At 52.9% G+C, this 22,782-nt stretch overlaps 1 protein-coding gene across 7 annotated transcripts in view; it reads right to left on the reverse strand.

Moving 5' to 3' along the window:
* LAMB3 (laminin subunit beta 3) overlaps positions 1 to 22,782 on the reverse strand; it is a 143,771-nt gene that overhangs the window by 7,088 nt on the left and 113,901 nt on the right. For all 7 annotated transcript variants that reach the window (XM_064477147.1, XM_064477148.1, XM_031438644.2 and 4 more), the window contains 15 exons: positions 18,131 to 18,245; positions 17,522 to 17,595; positions 13,370 to 13,561; positions 11,977 to 12,040; positions 11,403 to 11,596; positions 8,903 to 9,023; positions 8,027 to 8,215; positions 6,640 to 6,795; positions 6,077 to 6,273; positions 5,672 to 5,783; positions 4,563 to 4,941; positions 3,155 to 3,315; positions 2,828 to 3,048; positions 2,374 to 2,571; positions 1,911 to 2,055 (listed from right to left, as the gene is read on the reverse strand). In XM_064477147.1, coding sequence (XP_064333217.1) covers positions 1,911 to 2,055; positions 2,374 to 2,571; positions 2,828 to 3,048; positions 3,155 to 3,315; positions 4,563 to 4,941; positions 5,672 to 5,783; positions 6,077 to 6,273; positions 6,640 to 6,795; positions 8,027 to 8,215; positions 8,903 to 9,023; positions 11,403 to 11,596; positions 11,977 to 12,040; positions 13,370 to 13,561; positions 17,522 to 17,595; positions 18,131 to 18,245 — 2,518 coding nt within the window. The remainder of the gene's footprint in view (positions 1 to 1,910; positions 2,056 to 2,373; positions 2,572 to 2,827; positions 3,049 to 3,154; positions 3,316 to 4,562; positions 4,942 to 5,671; positions 5,784 to 6,076; positions 6,274 to 6,639; positions 6,796 to 8,026; positions 8,216 to 8,902; positions 9,024 to 11,402; positions 11,597 to 11,976; positions 12,041 to 13,369; positions 13,562 to 17,521; positions 17,596 to 18,130; positions 18,246 to 22,782) is intronic.

Genomic DNA, 22,782 nt, shown 5'->3' on the forward strand with positions numbered 1-22,782 from the left:
AAGTGTGTGTGTGTGTGTGTGTGTGTGTGTGTGTGTGTGTGTGTGGTGTGTCCTCACAATGCAATAATCTGGAGTGTGGATTCTGGAGTGAGGTGAACCCTCCTTCCAAGCTGGTTGCCCTTAGGGAGGTTTCTTAACCTCCTGGTATCTAGAGTCCTCACTTGCAAAGTGGTAGGCAATTCGGGTTAAACAATGCAATGCATGGAGAGCAGTGCCTGGCACTTGGTAAGAACTCAGTAAAGCTGATCTATTACTTTTGTCATTCCCATTGAAGACTGGGAAAGACAGCGTCCACTGGTCTTCCCCTCTCCCACCCTCGCTGTGACCCTGCGTGTCTACAGCAGCTGCTACCTGTGCCTCCTGTGTCAAGTCTCTGGAGACTAGGACCCACAGCCAGGGAGACTGTAAGAATCGTCCTCAGTTCTCCCAGGAGCTGCTTCTCTCTGCCCCTTGTCCTGTCCAAGGACTTAACCTGAGACACAAGTACAACTGAGGGGACAGCAGGAGCCCGCTAACCTGGCAACTCTCTGCCTGGGCTGCGCCCCGAGGACAGGCTTCCTACCCACATCCCGCCCCTGGCTGGGTTTGATGCAGGGAGAGGGGCAGTCCAGCCTTCCTCGGCTTCACTCAGGAGAAGCCTTCCTAATCTGCGGGTCTGAGCCTCAGACTTCCATCCAACGTCAGGCACCATCTCCCTGCATCCAGGTGACACTCTCCCCCGTTCTGGGGCTCTCTGGGAGGCTGACTCCAGCGCAGCCTCAGACCAGCCAGGGCACCTCAGCACAGCCTTCCTGCCTCAATCCAACCTGCCACCTGCACACAGGAGGGGACTTTGGCCTCTCGGAGCATAGGCACCACAACAGTAGCAGGAAGAATGAATGCCATTACACCAGGCCCTCAGCTCATGTTAACTGGGCTCCCAGCCAAGCAGATTCCCCGGCAGGGACCAGAAATCTAATAATATCAGCTCATATTCCTGCAGCACCTTTAATTTTTCAAAACACATTTTACATCAGTTGCTTGATGCCTGGAATAAACTTGTGAAATCCTACCATCCCAGTTGGCAGAAGCCAAAGATGAGGCCGAAGAGGAAAGCAACTTGCCCAAAGTCCCCCTGATGTCCAGAGTCCTGTCCTGGGATCTTCCCACTCCCCAGGACAGCAAGGGAGGGGACTGGGTTCATTTATTCATTCGACCAACATTGGGTGCTTTTCTAGGTCTGGCATCATGCTGGGTGCCAGGGACCCAGTGAACAAGATAGACGCCTTCCCTGCCCTTTCGGAGTTTAGAGTCTAGTGGAGAGACAAACACACTCTTGGACAAATGAATCCAACAACCACAGCCTCCCAGGCTTGGAGCAGCACAGTAAATGTCAGATTCCAGAGGGGAATGGCGTGGAGGGGGGTGACCAGATGGGGTGGTCAGGAAAGGCCTCTCAAGGGAGATATCTAAACGCAAACCTGGAAGGCAAGAATCGGTGGCCTTAGAGACAGCATTCCAGGCAGAGGAAGAGCCTCTGAGGCTGGCAAGAGCCTGGTCTGTTCAAGGACAAAGTGGAGAGGATGCAGGCCACATCCAGGAGGTGACAGAGACCACAATAAGGATCTGGGAGTTTATTCCAGGAACAGGAAGATCCCAGTGAAGGATTTTAGGCTTAAGTGGGATGTGACCCCATCCCCACCCCTTACACATCTTTCAAAGATGTTTCAGGCTGTTCTGTTGAGAACAGGCCATGGGGGAGCAGGAAGAGACATGGGACCACACCTAGAGGCAGTGGCAGCCTTCCAGGTGAGTGATGGGGGCGGGCCCAGGGGCCATGGAGACCAGGGAAGCAGCTGGACAGGAAACACGGCACTCAGCACAGAAGGGAGTCAAAACATCAGCCCAGGGGAGGGTGAAGACCAGCTCACCTGAGAGGAAGTCCCGGACCTGCTGGATGAGGAGCCGGGTGCGGCTGACGTCTTCCTCCATCTTGGAGCGGCTGGCACTCACCTGGGTCTCCAGGCGCTGAGCCTCTGATTGCACCTGCGAGGCGGCTTCCTCCGCTGCCCTGATCTGCTGACACACACAATGGGTCAGCCGTGGTCAAGACCCCAAGAGAGCCTCCCAGCAGCCCCGGGGATGCTGTGGGCACCTGCTACCCAAGATCTACCCGGGAAACATTTGTAACTAACTCAGTTTGGCCCTGGAAGAAATGATGTGAAAACATTGGCTTCAAACATTATCTGTCACTTGCTGTGGGGTCACGGGCAAGTCACTTGGCATCTCTGGGCTTTCATTTCCTGGCTGAAAAATGGAAACTCTGACTTGCCCAGGTGCTCTGTCCCCTCTGCCTCCTCCTAGGCGTGCCAGCCCCACCTCTGCCGCACCTACCATCTGCCTGGTCTGCTGGAGCTGGGCATTGAAGCCCCGCAGCTGCTCGGCCACCTGCCCTGCTGTCCTGAAGGCTCCACCTGCCCTGGGAAGGGTGCCTCTGCAGTGGGAGCCACAAATCGTGCCGTTGTCTCGGGGACACAGCTCTCCCGGGCAGTCTCCTGGGGTGCAAGCCATCTGCCTGGAGCCCCCACAGAGCTGTGGAGAGATGGGGACATCAAAGAGGGTCCCCAAGTCTCCCCAACAATCGCTTCCACCCCACACCTGGGAAACAAACAGCCAGACATCTCTATGGCAACCAGATACCAGAAACTTGTTTCTTCTTGAGCACACCGTGAGGGACTAAGGGTCTGGACAAGTGGGGATGCAGTAAGTTCACATCACCCCAATGGGAAATGGGGTGCAGCAGTTGATGAGTGACAAGCTGGAAGTGGGGCCCTATGGCAGGAGTCACCTTGTTGATGGTGGGTGTCAGATCAGGCAAGGAAGCCATCTCCAGTCTCAGGGCCGTGAGCCGGGAACCACCGGCTCCTCCCCCTCCTCCCACCTGCTGCTCCAGCCGCTCAGCCTCCCTCTGGCTGTCCCTGAGCTGGAGCAGCAGGCGCGAGCTGTCGGAGACCCGCTGAGCAGCCTGCGATGACCGCTGGTAGGCCGCTGTCAGCATTCGGAAGGCTCCTGTGGGAAGAAGAGGGGGAACTGCGCTGAGCCTGGACCTGGAGGCCTGGAGACGCAGGGGGAGCAGGAGGGGGGCGTGGCCTGGTGTCTGAGCGCCCCTCCTCACCTGAGGGATCTGCGGTGCTTATTTTTTCAAACTGCTCCCTCTTGCTCTGATACAGCATGAGGAGGCGATTGAAGCTCCTGTCCAGATTCTCCAGGTCTCCTGGGAGCGACAAGGTCTCTTCCTCCAGGGGCAGGTCCAGCTGCAGGCCCTGGAGAGTCCGCCTGAGGTGGGAGAGGAGCTCCCACTAAAACACAGGAAGGGGGTTGCCTCCCCACAACCAGGCATTCCCGTGGAGAAACTGCTACTGAGTCAGGAAAAACAGGCCTTCAGGATAAGCCACAGGCCAGAGAGGGCTCTGCTGGGCAAAGTCCGCAGGCCTCCCTCCACCCCTCCGCAGGCCGATCTCCCTCCTTGGCATGTGTGGTGACCCTAACACTCCCGGCTGTCCCCCACCCCCGCCCCCACACGGCTTCCACCAGGAGCATCCCTGGACCCTTCCTCCCTCGCTGCAGGCTGACGTCAGCCACCAGGCTCGAGTCTGTGTCCTGTGGCCCACACCGCCCACGGCGCTGCCCAAGCTGCTGCCCACTGGTCGTCCCCCCCTGAAAGGGGTCGTCTGCCTAGACCCAGCACCACTGCACGTTCAGGGAGTCTTGGCCCCCACGCTCTCTGCGGCCACACCCACCACCCTTCCCTCCCAGCCCCGTTGCATTCCCCGAGTCCCAGCTTTGCTCAGCATGGCCCGTCCTCCTGGAAGACCCCAGGCCTGCACATCCAGCCCACCAAATGCCCATGGACTCCCTACTCAGTTCTGAGACCGAGGTCAGTGGCACACCCGGACAGCTCTGGGCTGCCCCACAGTAAGGGAGGGTTCAGGGAATGCAAACTCATTATAAAGACTTCCAGAACCGAACGTCAATGAGAAGGCAGCCTCTGCTGATAGGAGGGGGCTGTGGGCGGACCGCTCTCTTTCTGAAGGCAAATGCAAGGTATTTTTAGAGCCCTGCCTCCCGCTGCCCTCCACCAGGCTGACTAATCCAGAGCTGATGCTCCCGCCAGCAGCAGCAGCGCCTGGCACTTGAAAGAGCACGGGGCCTGGGCTCGGGCCTGTGCGCTGAGCCCCCCTGGGCTCAGGCCTGTGCTCTGAGCCCCCCCTGGGCTCGGGCCTGTGCGCTGAGTCCCCCTGGGCTCGGGCCTGTGCGCTGAGCCCCCCTGGGCTCGGGCCTGTGTTCTGAGCCCCCCGCTCTGCCCCTCGGGGCCACGTGGCTCTGTCACATCACCTACTGCGCCTGTTTCTTCGTCTGCACACCAACTTCCTAGGACTCATGTGACAGTTAAAAGAGAGGCTTCTGGGACAAGGCTTGGTAGAGGGTGAAGGGCTGTCCCGATGGGAGGAAGGACCAGCATGCCCCTAGGTGCGCCCATAAGGAGTAATGCTTCTCAGTGCTCAGCAGGGAGAGGGAATGACCTGATGGAGAAGATGGCGTTGGCCACCTGGGCCACCTCCTGCTCCGGGACAGAGGCACCGCTGAGCATCTCTTGGATCTGCTCCATCTTGCTCTTGGCATCCAGCATCCGGGAGGCCAGGCCGTGGTCCTCCAGGCCCGGTCCCAGCCACAGGCTGGCGGTGGCGTTGCGGAGGCTGCCAAGGCGCAGGGCCCACTCCCGGAGGCCGACGTCGTAGATCTGGAAGCAGGGGTGGCAGGCCACGCACACGGGGTAGCGGTCGCAGTAGCCTCGCTGGCACTGGTCGCAGCGTGGCCCGGTCAAGCCAGGGCGACAGAGGCAGCGGCCCGAGGCCTTGTCACAGCCGGGCCCCTCGGTTCCCCGGAAGTCACAGTCACAGGCTAGGGTGGGAGGAATGATGGTCAGAGGCCAGGGGGTCGGGAAGATCAGGTGTCCGGTGGGGAGAGCCCGAGGAGAAGGTCTGGCTTCAGGGTCTTTCGGGCTTAGAATAAGATGGTCAAGGCCAGAACGAAGTCACGGTGAGGAAAGCAAGGAAGGCGAGCCCTCCCGCGGCACCTGCCGCATGCCAGGCACTGTGCTGAGCCTCACGCTCGCCGTGCACACACAGTCACGCCTCTGACCTTCACACCCACTCTGCGACAGAGGATGTTTGTTTTTCTCATTCTTACAGATGAAGCCACTGAGACAGTGTGCCCTTTCCCGAGACAAGGAAACTGAGGCCTGAAAAGGGGGCGACTCCCCTAGAGGGGGCAGAGCTGAGACCTCTTCACACCTTGTCAAACTGACTACCCCCCAGGGCTCGCCTTCTCCATCTAGGAAGAGAGAGGACGTGTCCTCCCTACTCTGCCACCATCCTGGAGACGGCTTCTGGGAAGAGCTTCCTCAGGGAAGTGGGGACAAAGCAACCCTCCTGTCCAGGGGACGGGGGACATGGCGATGGCCAGACATCAGCCCTGGGGCAGTGGTGGGGAGCGAGCACTCCCACGGTTGCCAGGGCCCGTGTACCAGTCTGGGATGTCCTCCCACATCACACACGCACGCGCACCCCTCCGCAAGTCCACCCAGGCACACGCCCCCACAGCCTCGGCGTCCCCCACTCAGAGAGCACACCTCGGCATCCAGTGGCCATGTCTCCATAGGTCCTGTCGGGACACCGGCGGATGGCTGCAGCATTGCAGGTCAGGCCACCAAACCCTTCCCGACAGGGGCACTGTCCTGTGAACTGTCGAGGAGAGCCTGGTCAGGGAGCCGAACCTCCCTGGGCGCCCCCAAAGCAAGGGCTCCCACTAGGACCCAAGTTCTGAAGTCCAAGCCCAGGACGGCCCTGCAGAAGGTGTGCGAATGTGGCATTACCAAAGGCTGAGAGCCACAGAGGGAGGGACATTTGGTGGCCTCCCCAGGGACATGGGGACAGAAGCAGCCAGGCCCGCCTTTGAAAGGCCCAGAAGGGCAGCTCTTAGAGGGGAGACAGAGGCTGGTGCACGGGACCCCTCCCCCGCTGAGCACCCACAGTACCTGGTTGCACTGGGGGCTGAGGGCGTTGTCTAGGTTGCAGCCACATGGCTCACAGCCCCGGCCGCTGGCCAGCTTCCAGTGATAGGGAGCACACTGGTCACATCTGGGACCCACCACGTGGGGCAGACACAGGCAGCGCCCACTCTCCTCGTCACACGGCATGTCCTGCCGGGCACCCAGGACACTGCAGTCACACCCTGTACAGGAGGGAGGGCTGCTGAGCTAGGGGGACGGGCCACCAAAACTCACCCCCAGAGGACATGCATCAGAGAGGGGAGGAGAGCCTGGGAAAAGAACCAGGCAGGGCCAGTCCCTCCAGACAGCCTGGCTGACTCACACGGCCACCCCGCTTTCCCACCAGTCCCAGCACCTGGCGGCTTGGCGGCCCGTCCTCCCTCCCACTGGCTGACTCAGCCCCACCTTCCATCTCAGGCTTGTGCTGCCACCTGCTGGAGTCCAGTGGAATAGCACCCAACACACCGTGCCATGAGCAGGGCGGATCTCAGATCTGGTGGCCCCAGGCCGCCTGCCCCAAGCCACAGCAGGCTGAGCCCCCTACTCACGGTGGCAGCCCTGTGGGTTGGCGTAGGTGAGTCCTGTAAACCCTGGCTTGCACAGGTCACAGCGTTCGCCCTGTACGTGCTCCTTGCACACACACTGCCCAGTCACTGGGTCACAGGGAGCTCCTGGCACTGCCCCATCCGGATCACACTCGCAGGCTGAGAGACAAAGGCAACCACCACAGTAGGAACAGAGAAGAAAAGCAGAGAGTTAAGAGCACCTTCTAGAAGCCAGACTTCCTGGTTGAAATCCTTGTTCCACTACTTTGGGGCTTACAAACTTAGTCAAGTTACTTAACCCCTCTGTGCCTCAGTTTCCAAATCTATAAAATGGGAATAACCATGTACCACTCATAGGCTTCTTAGGAGGAATAAATGAGTGAACGCAGAGCAGGTGCAGCAGTGCTTGGCACACGTGAGATACTGTAACAGTTTTTGTTGCCTTATTTCCTGAACGACTCTGGCAAGCACTGAGCTGGGCCCTATTGCAGGTCACCTTATATAATCCTCACAACACCCCTGAAAGGTGAGGATGCTTGTCCCTATTGTACTGATGAGGAAACTGAGGCTCAGAGATGTTCAAAGAACTTCCTCGAGGTCACACAGCAAGTAAATGCTGGAAACAGAAGTCAAATTCAAGACCTTCTCCCTATTTCCATAAACAGATAGTAACAGCAGAAACTGAACGAACTTCCTCCCACCCACCACGCCCTGACCCCTTTCATGGCTTTCAAAACAAAGACTCTTTCTTCACCTAGAAAGACTTTCCTGATGAACCCCGTCCAAATCTGAGTGCTTCCGCCCAGTTTGCTTTCTCCTATGTGAACCCACTGACCCTTGTGGATATGTTGAGTCACTCCTGGGTGACTGACATGTTCATTCAGTAAACATCCCTTGAGTACCAATTATTTGCCTGTCCTTGGGCTGGGGGCCTAAGAATATAAGAATAACCTCTGCCATTGAGGGGTTCTGAATACTGGCAGAAACAGAAAAATTAAAAGCAAACCACATTACAACACGGTAAAGGCAATTAACATGTATATGGACAAAATGCTTTGTCCTTTTTTCCATGCATGTGGTTTATCTTACCAGACAACATGAGTGTTTCTTGACAGCAGGTATGGTATCTTGTATATATTTTTTTCTTCCCTATGCTTAAAATAAGGGCTATTAATGCTTGATTGACTGATTGGTGATCCAGAGAGGTTAGGCGACTTGCTCAGAAGGGTACAGCTAAGTTAAAACAAATGCCCACAAGTCCTGACACACGACCAAATCTTCATGCTTCCTGAGGGCGTGTGCATCCCCAGGGACACGTGCTCCGTTGAGCCCGGAGCAGGTAGGGAGTAACCGACAGATGAGGCCCTGGGTCCCAGGGGCCTCTACTCACGGATGCAGGTCTCCTGAATGGGAGCACCGGGACGCCGGTTCCGGAAGTAGTGCAGCTGACACCGCTCACAGTTCTTGCCCTCAGTGTGGTCCCGGCAGTTGTCACACACACCTCCATGTGCCCCCTGGCTGGCAGCAAACACAGCTGGGTCGAAGTGACACATCTCTGAGTGCCCATTGCAGTCACACCCTGAAAAAGGAGAGTCCCCAGGCTGACGTGTGACCAGCACTGTTGCCGTCTACAGAGCACGTTCCACGCTAACTCATTGGTGTCCCCAGCCACTCGGCAAGATGCTCGGGTCTGGGAAACTGAGGCCCAGGCCTTGTGTAATTTGTTTCAGGTTATACAGCCAGTAAGAAAGGCGAGCAGCATAAGGACGAGCTCAAGAATTAAGTCCAAGTGTTGGGCCAAAGGGAGCCCCTTGCATGGCCCCATGCCAACCTCCCCCCATTGCCACCTTGGGTCCTGCTGGCTCACAGCCTCTATCTGGGCTGAGGACCCTCGTTTCCCTCATTTACTCCAGGAGGGGCCCTGCCTTCAGGTTTGCCCTACACAGGATAAGGCAACTGCAGAGGCCAGAAAAAGGAGGGCCTGGGGATAGCACGAAAGTTGTGTGGCATCAGAAGCCTGGCCCAAGCTGTGATCCCTCCAGGCCCGGCTGAGGAGAAGGGTTGGGGGGCAGTGGGAGGATGCAACTCAAACACCCTCTCCTTCCCCAAAGAGCCAGGAGAGTTTAAATGGCAGGGATGCAGTTAGATTGAGATTTAAACAATAAAGAACAGATTCTCCCTGTGTCCCAGGTGAGGTCATTAAGGCCCAGAGGGGCCAGCACCCCGCCCAGTCACTGGGGGTGGGGGCTTGGTCCCAGGCTCATACTCTGGCATTCGTGGGGGTCCCGGTCATTGGCAGGGCTCCAGGGCCGGTCGTTGTAGAAGGGCGCACAGCGTTCACAGTTGGGGCCAGCGGTGTTGTGCTGGCAGACACAGACCTCATGGACCTAGGAGAGGCGCCATCGGTCACCAGGAATCATTCTCAAAGGGATGTCCCCAGGATGGACCTGCCCTCTCCTCTCTGACCCTCCCACCCAGCATGACTCAGGGTCCAGCTCAGCCTCCAGCTTCTCCAGCCTTGACTCAGATCCTGCGACACACCCAGCTATCTGCCTGTGTGTCATTGGTGCGTGTGTGTGTGTGTGTGCCTGCGTGTGTGTGTGCCTGCGTGTGTGCGTGTGCCTGCACTGCTCCTCTAGTTCGCTGTTTAAAAGCTCAGTCCTTGCACTTGGCCGTCCCCATGGTATCCGGTCCAAAGCAGCACCTGTAAGGTGCTCAGACAGCTTTGCTGGTAAACTGGTTGTGGTTCTCGAAGCTGGTGGACCCTCTGGAGATTTACATCCCACAGTCCTGATAGCAGTGGTTTTTGCCTAATGAGAATGTGATGATGAATTGTTACTAGATTCACTGAGGTATAAAAATAGAACAGCAATTGTGTGCTAATTGTCTTCCAAACCAAGCCCACCCCTGCAGCCTGGCCTCCCCGAGGACCTGAATCCTCATCCCCCCGCTGCTCCGCCAGTGCAGCCCAGGTGAACTAGCTCTCCCAGCACAAGCCCGACTCCCCCCACTTCTGCTTGGCAAGGACTGAGGTTTTTCTTTCCTGGCTAGAAGTCTCTTCTCTCTCTATCCACCAGCCAAGTCCTGCCAGCTACAACGGCACCTCCCTCACCAGGCCTGCCCAGTCCCTCAAATTCCATGGATTTCGACTCCGTGTGCACTGCATAATCAGCTGGGGAGCTCTTTGAAAAATACCCATTCTCCAGGCCCAATTCAACCCAAATCTCAGGGACGAGGCCCAGGCTTGGGAACTTCTTTAAAGTGGTGATTCCAGGGTACAGCCAGATCAGCAAACCGCCGGGAGTGGGCAGGCGCTCTCCCTTGGCCACATCCAACAGCACATTGCATTCCTCGGATGTCAGCCACCCTGCTCCGCCTGTGTTCTGGTCTTCTGTGCATGGCCCTAATAGATGACACATCCCTGGCTCTGATCCCCCGCTGGCCTCCTCTGTAGCCTGGGGCAGGCACTGGCCCAGAACAGGAAAGGATGAAGCTGACAGATGCTCACTTCACCTGTGTTTCCCTTGCAGGCCATTGTACATGATTTCATCACCCGCCTCTATCCCCAGGGCATAGGTCACGCTCCCGTATGCTAACAGAAGAACTGAAACCCCAGAAAAGTGGCATGGCAGCTCCCTCAGCTTCTTGGCCCAAGGTTCTCTCTCCTCCACTGCTGGTTCCCAAGTTCGATTTCACAGCAAAATCCCCTGGGTTGCTAGTTAAGCTGAATTTCTCTCTTCCATCTCTGCCGCATCTGACTCGGCTGGGCTGGGGTGGACCCAACATCTGTGTTTGGCTCTGTTCTCTCATCCTGCTCCCATATCTCACCTCTAAATGGGACTTTGGAGTCCCCAGACGAGGGACTGTCAACCCTGGCAGGATGTTAGAATCACCTGGGAACTTTAAAACACAGTAAAAAGAACCAGAGTGTCTGAGGGTGGAGGTCTGGGCGAATTTTTTTAGCTCCCCAGGAAAATTAGGACGTGCGGCCAGGGCTGAGAAGCAGCGCCTCAAACTCCCTCCAACAGCCACACGTATACTTATGGGCAACAGGGTAAAATCTCAAACCATAAAGCAGGTATAAGGCAGTGCTACAAAATCCGATCTTTGAAACAATAATCACTGAGACTCTTTTTCACCATTGCTAAAAGGTTAAATACTCAAGTCTTAAATTTAGTGCCCTCTCTCCTTTACAGGAGCCCCAAGGATATCTTTAGTCTGCCCTGGTCTTTTTTTTTCCAATTGACATAACTCGATATGCAATGTGTGTTTGTTTCTGGTGTATAGCATCGTGATTCAGTTATAATCACTGAATTGTAATTCCTGAGTCACAGGAATAATATATATATATTCCTTTTCCTATTCTTTTTTCATTATAGGCTGTTACAAGATACTGAATATACTCCCCTGTGCTCTACAGTAAGACCTTGTTGTTTATCTATTTTATGTACAGTAGCATGTATCCGCAAGTCCTGAGCCCCCATTTTATCCCTCCCCCACCCCCTTTCCTTTTGGTAACCACAAGTTCATTTTCTATGTCTGTGAATCAGTTTCCGTTTTGTAAATATAAGTTCATTTGTGTCTTTTTTTTAGAGTCCACATATATATGATATCATGTGGTATTTTTCTTTCTCTTACTGGCTTGTTTCACTTCATATGAAATCTCGAGGTCCATCCACATCGCTGCAAGGGTCATCCACATCGCTGCAAGGTTCATCCCCCTGGTCTTGCCCCCTCCCCTCTCCCTTCCAGCCCTGGGCTGTCACCTGCACAGTGGTGGAGGGGCCGGCAGGGGCTCTGGGACCGTGGGCACAGCTGTCAGCGTGGCCGTGGCAGAAGCAGCTCCCCTGCAGACGCAACTGGGACACGGCATAGTAGGCGCTGGGAGGGTGATAGCCCCTCCGGGGCAGAGGGGCCAGCCTGGTGAAGTTGACTCTCAAGTTTGTGATCTGCCCCAGCTCTGAGGGGGACAAACAACAAGGAGGGAGGGGTGGGGAAGGGAAAACAGAGATGCAGTTAGAGGTGGAGTCACCTAGGGCAGGATGATAAGGAAAGGAATCCAGTCTCTCCATCCCATCTTCCCTGCCTTCATGAGGTGATTCCGGGGCCACCATCCTCAGCCCTCAACCCGCCCCCAGCGGAAGAGACCCCCTCCACTCTGACTCAGCTCTTTTGAGTCTCTGGGGCCACCACAATACCTCTGTAGGGTAAGCAGGGCAGGTGTTAAATCCCACCCTGCTGACAGAGGTAGGAAAGGCCAGGAAACGTTGGCCATCTGGGTTGCAAGCCTGTTTTGTTCCCACCCACAGTCCCAGAGACTGGAGGAGTAGCCAGACTGACCTTGAATCTTTTGACTCTGTGTTGCTGGAATCCCAGAGGCTAAGTCCATAAGGTTAAGTTGGACCTATGGAGAGCGGGGACAGGGAAGAGCTGAGGAAGAGGTCAGCTGTGCCCCAGCCCTGAAGTTGGCCTCTCCATTCAATGCCCCATCCTCCTCGGCCTAAGGTCCTTCTTACCTGAGCCTGAGAGGACCATGGATGTGAGGCCTGCCAATCACCCTGCAGGGGCAAGATGATCACTAGCCCTAGATGAGCGTGTGTGTGTGTGTGTGTGCACATGCGTGTGTCTGTGTGTAAAACTTCTCTTCTCCAGTTGAAAATTTAGCTATCCCAAGAATTTCCTGCTTTCCTTGGGTCGAAATTACTGTAAGATATATAATGCACATACATACAAGTGTTTTAGGTGATAGTAATTTTCCAAAGACCCAAGGTGAGTGAGAGGGTCTAGAGCCCAAGGATACATGGACGTGGTGACCACCACCCTCTAGACAACCCCTGTTTCCATGATGCTTTTCCTTTTTAATCAAAAACACTCGTTGGATGTGACTTCAGTTGCATCTCCCAGGAAGAGTTTTCATGTCAACTTTGCACAAATCAGGGACAAGTCCCGTGTTCTGATGCGGGGTCTGGGGAAGGTGGTTAATGTGGATTGGGATACAGCTAGAACCAAGGAGGACCCGTTGCAGGAGAAAGAAAGAGCCACACTTCCCACAGGGAGGGCGGCGCTCCGAGCAGCTCTGGGGTCTCCCCTGAGCCTGGGCCAGAGAGAGGAGGAGAGAAAAGCAGTGATGAAAGGAATGAAAGGATCTGGTTCCAGGTGGGAGGATTCGGGAAGAAAGACGGTCTGAGCTGTTTCTAGAGGCAGGCTCTCATTTCTAGCTCAGGGTTTAAGTTCAGGTGACCTGGAACCGCAGCTTCCACTTCAGGTTCCCAAAGGGTGAGGATGGAGCTAGGTAGGTGGGTCAAACCGAAACCTCCATTCTCGTGTGGAGCTCAGCAAGGCGAAACCTGAGGTTAAATTAGCCATGTGTGATGTGCTCACTGGAATCTAACTAGCCACCTCCAAGTCCCTGCACTGGAGTGACGTGGGTGCTCCCCTCTCGGCTCTGGGGACGAGCCGTGGGGGAGGAGGCCATGGAAGAGAGTGCGGCTGGGTTGCGCAGTGCACCCAAAGTGTTTCTGAAATACCCTTCCCGGGCAGCAAAGAGGCTGCGAGGCAAGTGTTTTGAGGGTGCCCAGAGGGGCCATTATTGGGGAGCTCAGGGAAGACAGCAGGGCGTACTATCTCGGGGAGGGGGCGGTTCTCATCACCTCTCCAGAGCCCGGGTGACCGTGTGAGCCTGGCACGTGCGAGACTTCTCCCGGGCTGACTTTTCAGGGTGCCCTCTGCCTACCTTGGTCCCATCCAGGTGCCCGTTAGGCCTCTGGGGCAGAGGCTGGCACCGAGAGTCCTGCCAGCTCTGAGGCTGGCCCTGGCGGACCCGGGGGAAGGCGGAGGTGCAGTCGGCAGCCAGGTACTGGTACACCCGCCAGGTCTTGCCGAAGTCAGAGGAGCGCTCGATCAGCATGCCAGCAGGCATGGGCCCCTGCGGAGACACACACGCACAGGATGGGGGCCTGAGTGACCACGACACAGTCACAGAGGGAGGCTCCCAAAGAGGTGCTGGTGGCCCCCGAGAACCCCAGCGAGGGAGGGAGATGGGGGGCAAGTGGGGCAAGTGGGCTTAGCGGCATTCAGGTCCAAATCTGGCAAACGCTGGGCCCCAGCGGGTTCTCCCCAGGGGAACCGTGGAAAGTAATAGAAAGGAGATTTGAGTTCCAGAAGGCATGATCCCTAGCTCAGGCCACCCCCCAGGCGGCCAGGCCAGAAAATACTCCCGCTGTCCACACTCAGCCACCCCCTGTAGGGTCTGTCCCTCCTCCCTCTCTCCCACGTGGCCATGGCCAGAATTCGGCCCTGCTCATGCGGAGCCTGAATCCCAGCAACAGCCAGGAACTCAAGTCCAGCCTCTGTCCAGCCTCTCCAAACCACGCTCCCCACTTCACCTACAGGGTTATCTGATCAGTCACTCCCTGCATGAGACCCCTCAATGGGTCTGCATTGGCCTAAAGGTAAAAATGCAAGCCCCTTAGCATGACATATTGTTCATGTGCCTCCTCCTTCCCTCCATGATTTCTTCCATTTCTCACGGCTTTAAGTGTGGTCTCCATGCTGACAGCTCCCCCGCTGGGAACACTTCCTTGGGTTCATAAACCCAACCTCCAAACAGACGGGAGGGGCTTTCTTTCTAAAACGTGAAGTGGGCCGTGACTTCCTCTGCTAAAAACCTTCCAATGACTTGCAATGATTTGGCTTTTTTTCCGGCTTTATTGAGCTATTATGGACATATAACACATACAAGTTTAAAGTGTAGCAAACGTGATGATTTGATCCACATTATATACTGTGAGATGATGCCTGCAATAAAGTTAACACCCCCATCTCTTACATAATTACCTTTTTTGTGTCATGATAATATTTAAGATCTACTCTCTTAACTTTCAAGTACATAATACAGCGTTACTAATTACTGTCACCACGCTGTAACTCAGACCTGTAGAACTTATGCCCCTTACACCTGGAAGTTTCTACCCTTCGGTCAACATGTCTCCATTTCCCCCACGCCCAGCCCCCGGCAACCACCATCCTACTCTCTATTTCTACGAGTTCAGCTTTTTTAGATTCCACATACAAGTGAAAACATGCAATACTTGTCTTTCTGTCTGTCTTATTTCACTTAGCATAATGCCTTCAAATTCCATCCATGTTGTCACAAAAGGCAGAATTTCCTTCTTTTTTTAATGGCTGACTATTCCTGTGTGTGTGTGTGTGTGTGTGTGTGTGTCAGATTTTCTTTATCCATTCATCCACCGATGGACACTTCGGTTGTTTCCAAATCTTGGCTATTGTGAATAATGCTGCAATGAACATCGGGGTGCAGAGATCTCTTTAAGACACTGATTTCATTTCCTTCTGATATCTACCCAGAAGTGGGACTGCTGGACCATGGTAGTTCCATTTTAATTTTTTGAGGAATCTCCATACTGTTCTCCATAGTGTTCGTACATTTTACATTTCCACCCCAACAGTGCATAAGGGTTCTCTTTTATCCACATCCTCACCAGCACTTATCTCTTATCTTTTTGATAACAGCCATTCTGACAGGTGTGAAGCGACATCTCACTGTGCTTTTGATTTGCATTCCCCTGATGGTCCATGATGCTGAGTATCTTTTCGTATACCTGTTGGCCACTTGTATGTCTTCTTTGGTGAATTATCTATTCCAGTCTTCTGTCCACTATTTCTGAATAAATCTGAGCTCCTGAGCCTGGGTGAAGAGGCCCTGTGCTACCTGAGCCCTGCCTCCTCACCCCGTCTCATGCTGCTGTGCACCTCCATCTCTGCAAGCCGTCAGTCACACCACGCTCCCTCCCTCCTCAGAGCCTTTGTTCACGTTGCCCCTTCTGCCTGGAATGCTCCTCCCCCTGGTAGGTTCCTTACATCATCTGTTCTCAGCTTAAACGTCACTTCCTCATGGAGATCTTTTTCTATCTATCTTCTGCCCATCCTCTGCCCACCCAACTGGTGCCACCATTTCCTATTCCAGCATCTCACTTGTTTCCTTCACAGATGTCCCACAATTTCCGACTCTTTATTTGTTGGTTTCCTGCTTTTTATTTTCCTCCCACTGGACCAGGTTTTGCCAGTCTTGGCACTGCTAATATTTGGAGCTGAATAATTAATTCCTTGCTATGGGATGTCCTGGTCATTGTAGGATGGTTAACAGCATCCTTGACCTCTAATCACTAAATGTCATTTATAGCATACCCACAGTTGTGACAACGAAAAATGTCTCTATAAATTTCCAGATATCTCCTGGTGGAGAACCACTACAGTAAACCATAAGCCCCTTGTCTGTCTCATTCGCAGTTGTACCTCCAGCATCTAGCGCATAGTAGGCATTTAGTACATTTGTTGAATGAATAGATGAGTCTTTAATCTACTTTCCCCCTCCCCATTTATATCTGTAGCCTCATCTCTCATCGGTTTGCAGCTTTCCACATTCCTACCTCTCACCACCATACACACATTTGCCCCTCCAGACCCTATGTGCATCCTTTTGCCTTCCCCCCACCCACCACCAACTACAAACCTTCTTGCTTCTTGCCTCCTGGCCTTTGCACTGCTGTTCTCTTTGCCTGGAGTGAACTTAACCTCCTCCTGGCTGTTACTGACCTAGGAAGTTTCATCTTCGCCCGGGTGACTCACCCCGCCAAGGACAGACCAAGCTCCTGCGCACTCTGACGCCTCTTCTCACCAACAGCAGGGTACACATCACACTCTCTTGCTCTGGCTCTTTGCCTTACCCACATAGACCAAAGCAACTTGAGGATCGTGATTATTGGGGGGGTGATTAGATTTATTTATTTATGTATTTATTTAGTGGAAGTACTGGGAATTGAACCCAGGACCTCATGCATGCTAAGCACGCACTCTATCACTGAGCTATACCCTCCCCTGATGCCAGTGATTTAGTTTTATTCATCTTTTTATCCTTAAGGTCTGGCACCAAACCTAGCATATAACCAGTGTTCAATATGTATATAGTAAGAATGGACAAATCAACAAATGGATGAGTGATGAAAAGAAGCAATGAGACTAACAGTATTCATCCACATGAATGCTGCCCTTCAAAGTTGTCACCTTTAGAGACTGGGCATCTACTCAGATGACACTAGCATTTCTCAAAATACTGTTTACCTGTTCTTGGGGTAAAGGTCTTAGAGCAACTTCCTCAGCCACGTAGGAAAAAGTAGGTCCTATTGCTTTAATTCACAGCTCATTTTAACTCCTGAACATGAGATCCCCTTTCCCCACCATCTAATCTCATTGATCATATTTGATCCTTAAATATTTAGCTATTTTTATAGCAAGAAAAAAATAAAATCTCTAAAGAGGAAAAAAAAAAAAAGACCTGTCACAATGAATGAAAATGTCCCCTCCAAAAGGAGGATCTCAGAAGGCTGGCCTAAAAGCAGAACCTGAGAAGTAATTGCACTGAGTGAGCAGATCGCTCCAAACACACATCGTAACATGAGGATGGGCCAGTTCTTGGCTATTTGTTAAACTCAATCTTGTCAGCTAAGTTATTAAAACAGAGTCTGCCAAGAACACACAATTGTATAGCAAGTGGCCAGGCTTAGTAGAGCTGAGTTAATTAGCTGGATGAAGGGTGGGGGTGCAGAAGGGTAGAGGATACATAACCATACACAGCTGGGACAAGGAGCCTGGAGGTGCGACTGCTCTCCCAGGAGTGGGACCTCTGCTGCCACCCAGATATAGGCTCAGGGTGAGTGTCACCCCAGCATGGGGAAGGAAGGCCCACCCAGCATGTAGTGCCAGCTCCCCAAGCCTGAGGAGACAAGGACTCTGTGCTCCCCAAGAGTTCGAGCCCACATGGCCCAGAGTACCCTCTCCTATCCCCTGCCATGCCCAGGAAGCACACCTTAAAATCCATCGTGATGTCTTGAAGCTGGAATTTCCTGTCCAGGTCCAGCTGCAGAGAGACAGGGTTCACATCTGGAAAAACAACACATAGAAACTTTAGAGCAGAGAGTTCCCACCTTCCCTGGGTGGAAGGCTCTGGGAGGTCAGAAACTCTCTAAACTTCACTCTCGGATTTCCCTCTCAAGAGGAGTGGTATGAGGGTGTTTCTACTTACATTACCTATTCAAGATCCTATCTCTTCTTGGCCAAATTTCTTTCCCACCATCGCTTGATATTCCTAATACCTTTAAGAGTTTCAACATCTCTGTTCATCACAAATCTGTTTCCAAAGCTCAGTCCCTTCAGCAAGCCCACAGTGACTAAGTAGAGTGAAATTAAGGCATTTCTCTCTCTTCATGCCCTTTCATTAACCTCCAATAAATTCTTCTACTTACATCTCAAAGACCTCAAATACAAAGACAGAAGGTTCTGGTTGTCAACCACCCATGTCCCGCCTTTGTAAGAAATGCCTGGGAAACCCAATAGGTTCCCAGGCACCCTTCTGCCACCCCCATCCTGTGGGACCATCCACACATTTGGGCTCCCGTTGGTGGTGGCAGGTCCTTACCGTTCTGTGACTGCCACCAGCGCGTGGGGCCTGAGGATGAAACCACGTTCTCCACTCGGTGACTGTTGTAATTGTGAGGCAACCTGGAGTCACACTTGCAGCATTTCATCTGCCACTGTGGGTCAGGGAGATGCCAAAGACTCAGAGGTGTGGCCAGAGAGAATTCTCCCCTTGCATCCTGAGAGCCCAGAATATTCCCTGGATGGAAATCCTACCTTTAGTGATCCATTGATTTCATTAATACACTTGGAGGATCAATCTCTTAAAGCAAGGCTATTGGTTACCTTTTCATCTAAGTCTTTTGTGTCCCTCCTAACCCATAGCTAAATAAAGAGTCAATAGATGTTGTGACTGGGAAAGAGGTATGAGGTGGTAGAAAAAAGTTAATTTTCATACATGTCATTGTCTCAAAGAGAAACTCAAGAAGAGTTGCTAAGAGCAAAGAAAGAAAGAAAGAAAGAAAGAAAGAAAGAAAGAAAGAAAGAAAGAAAGAAAGAAAGAAAGAAAGAAAGAAAGAAAGAAAGAAAGAAAGAAAGAAGGAAAGAAAGAAGGAAAGAAAGAAGGAAAGAAAGAAGGAAAGAAAGAAAGAAAGAAAGAAAGAAAGAAAGAAAGAAAGAAAGAAAGAAAGAAAGAAAGAAAGAAAGAAAGAAAGAAAGAAAGGAACTCACATTAATTTAGCATCTACTCTGTGCTGCGTGCAGGCTGGAGAGTTTTATATCTCATCTTACTCTATCCTGGCAGCCTGGGGAAAATCGAGTTTCTCAGGATCAGGGAGAGGGGACAGGGAAAAAAGACAAGGGAACTGGGGGTTTCAGTCCTAGCTCAGGACCCCACTTTCAAGGCTCAGTTTTCTCCTCTGTAAATTGAACGGAGGTTGAAGTAGAGTCATTTAATCACTCAAGAAGTATTTATTGAGGGTGTACTATGTGCTAGACCCTGCTCTGGGCTCTGGAATTATAGTAATGAACAAAACAAAGACCCTGCTGTCAGGAAGCCAACATTCTAGCAACATTCGATGATGTCCAAGGCCTTCCAGCACTGCCACCTGGGACTTGAGGCTCTTTCCCGGGTTTGGCATCCCCTAGCCACAGGAGAGAAGCCCAAGGTCTCCAGGCAGGTGGAGCTCTGCAGGTAGATGGTCCCAAGGCCAGGAAGGCAGAGGGCAGAGGAAGCCTGCAGCCCTGGGGCTGAGGGCAGAGGGCTTTTCCCCATGAAGATCTGGGTCAAGGTGGGCAATGAAGAAGGAAGCAGCCTCAATGGGGCAGTCCCCCAAAACGTCACCTTCCCTGCCCACACCCTGGAGTGAGACAGGAGACCCAGCTGAACCTCATGGGCCTCACAGCATCACCAAGGAAAAGAACACAGCCAGAGAACATGGCCCTTGTTCTTTTAGCTTGTCCACATGTGCGTGCGTGCACCCACACACACACCCACAGACACACTGTGACCCAGGTTCCTCATGCAACACACATAAAATGTTTGTCTGAGTAACCATGGTTCCAAATCTTGTGCCCAGCATAAAGAACACTGTTCAGAGGGCTCCAAATTTACCCACACATAATAGAAAAGCTTAGATGAGAACCTCCCTGGCTGGCAGGTCCTTCTGGGTAGTGACAACGGTTCCTCCACGCTCCCCAGGCCTCTGCTTCCCTGAAGCCTCCACACACCAGAACCAGGGGGAAACTCAGGCAGCCTCCTCTGAGGCCTTCCAGCCCCTGAGCCTCCACCTCGTCCAGGGGAGGCGAAAAGCTAAGGAGGTCGACATCTCAGACCATCTCAGACTGAACTGATCAACCTGAGAGCGCAGTCCCTAAGGGAGTGAGTTCACACATCCAGTCTGCGCTTTGAATTATAGAAACTTGTCCCCCAACCGCCATCTTCCCTCCGCACCGCTGACACAGCCTGGAGAGTGGAGAAGGCCGGAGGGGGCAGGAGTCCTGGCTCCCCCAGCCTCTACTTCCCACCCTACTTGCCAGCTCTCACTTCCAACCTGCAAAATAAGAGAATCATCACCCTTCCTGGTGCTTGGACATGTCCTCATCATGTCCCAAAGCGCTTTATTAAACAGTAATTGGGGGGATGTTTAATACTCTCATAAGGGCTTGTATAAAACAGAATTCCCTGCCACGCTGCCTCCCTCACCCCTCCTCCACCCCTGCCCTGCTCCACTTCTCTCCATAGTAACATCTCTACTTGACACATCGTTCAGTTACTGTCTGTGTACTGGCTCACAGTATTTGTTTTCCATCGGCCTCCCCCAACCCCAGTTCGAGTGCAGACCCCACGAGGGCAGAACTCACTTTACACTGTATTCCCAGTGCTCAGAAACGTGCCCGGCACACACGTTTTTATAGGTGTATTTATAGGTCCTCTATAAATACTTAGTGAATGTCTGGTAAAAGCTCAGTAAGTGCGAGCATTTTCATTGACATGATTACGAGACTCACCCTCCTTGCACACAGGGAGTTTAAAAGGAGGCGTGGGGGAGTGACGAGGGGACAAACATCAACAGTCAGTGATGGGAATGCCGACCACGTGCCAGGTACTGTATCAGGAGTTTCAGTGCAAAGCCCACTGAAGCCTCACAAGCCCCTACGGGGTAAGTAGTAGTATTCCCATTTCACATGTGAGAAGGCTGAGGCTGCAATAGGCTATGTGACTTTCCTGTTGACTGACAGCCAGTGACAGCATCAGCACCAGAGAGGGTCCCTCCTCACCTCCTTCTCCCCACTCCCATCCTCTTCTCTTCCTCCCTCCCTCCCTCTCTGTCATTGTCCCATTTCCACTAGGAAGCCACCTGGGTGCACAGACATCACGGGAAGCGTGGTGAAGGGAGACAATCTGTGTCTCACTCAAAGGGCTTGGTCTGCCCCTGGAGGCCGCCCATGGGGGAGCCTCAGGCAGAGAAAGCACTTTGGGAAGAAAGCCGGCTTATCAGGCTAACCCGGCTGAGTTAACACAGAGACTGCAGATGTGTCAGTGGCTGAAATAAATACCTGAGTACTTAAAATAATTCTTTCTGGGCAGAAAAAGCCTCTTGCTGGAATCTGAGTCTCCTCCAGAATCCTATTTTGGTCCCTGGCAGCAAGCATGCCCTTCTGCCCACTCTGCCCAGACTCTCAGGGGCAAACTTTTCCACTCCCAATCCTCTGTCTGTGCTCAGCGCATGTCCCGCAGAGAGACGAGGGCCAGCTGCCTTCCAGCAGCCTGTTACCAGAGCTCCCTGGAGCTCCATTGGGAACTGATCCCAGCCTGTTCCCCGGCCAAGAGACTGCCAGAAACAAGACTCTTTTTTTTGACCCTTTGGGCCATGGGACACAGGAGCTAGCTTAACACGGAACTGTGGGAACTCCCTTGATAGTCCCAAATGATGGAATATTATGCAATGATTAAAAAGATTGTTTAGAGGAAGATTTTAATTGCATGGGGAAAATGCTTACCCTATAATGTTTTATGAAAAAAAAAGTTGGGCATAAGCTTGTTTATACGTCATGATCTCAAATATACATTCTTAAAGGAATAGAAAGGAAGGAAATACACTAATATCTTAGGTTGAACCATATGGCACTGCTGACATTCAGCCATTCTGACCTAAAAAAATGGCAAATGCATCCAGTTTAACCCAGAATCTCTGCTAAATGGGAGTGCAGGTGACTTTTTTCTTTGTTATTTTTTAATCATTTTAAACTTTGATACCTGGGATATAAATTAACTTTTATACTCAGTCACTATCATAAAATTAAAACAAACTGAAAATGCCCAGGGTTCTCAGCATGGACTCGTCACCCTGCCTCCTCCCTGTCTCCATCGTCTGCCTGGGGTACGCCATGACTTCTCCACCTTCCTCCCAGCGTGCAGACACTGAATGAGGGATCAGATGGCCTCCTGGCTTAGCATCTACGTGCCGCTAATCACAGTAACACGGCTAAAGGAGGGATTAAGCTCAATCCTTAGAGACAGGCTAAGCCAACAGGCTCCGGACAGGTATTTTAAGTAGCTCTGCTTGTCAACTAGCTAGAGAGATGGGGCCCCAAAATAGAGCCGCTTTTGGCAGAAGCCCATGTGAAGACAAGCTGCTAATTTCATCCCTCTCTCTCTGGGCCTCAGTTTCCCCTTCTATATTATTCTTGTATGTCTATATGTACTGTGTGTGTGCGTGAGATTCTCAGCGTGAGACTCCTCCCCTCCCCTCGTGTGTGTTACGTGCCTCTGTCTCTCCCAGAGATGGAAGCTCGCAGCTGCAGCTGCCTCCCAACCTGCGGTCATTTGGCCAGCATTCCCCTGGCTGTGCTACCGCAGAGACGCAGCATTATTATCAGTTCAGCCCGCCAGGCTTCCGGCCAGCTGGGCTCCTGCTTGCTCTCCATCTGAAAGGGCTGGGTCTCTTCCCTTCTCCTGGAGCTTTCTAGAAGCTCAGCAGTCTGGCCGGAAAACAAACCCTGCCAGAGAATGAGGGGAGGGCAGAGGGGAGGGCAAAGGAGAGAGCAAGAGTCAGCAGGAGCTTGAATCACGATGGAGAAGGTTGGGAAAAGGAAGACAATGCAATCCAAAGCTCTGTGTCTTTGCAGAACACAGAGCTAATGCTGGAAGAAATAGGAAAACAGGCTCTGGTTATCCATGGCCCAGCTCCCTCCCACGGGCAAGCCAGAGAC

This window comes from Camelus dromedarius, chromosome 21 (genome assembly GCF_036321535.1).
Source record: "Camelus dromedarius isolate mCamDro1 chromosome 21, mCamDro1.pat, whole genome shotgun sequence".
Lineage (NCBI taxonomy): Eukaryota > Metazoa > Chordata > Mammalia > Artiodactyla > Camelidae > Camelus > Camelus dromedarius.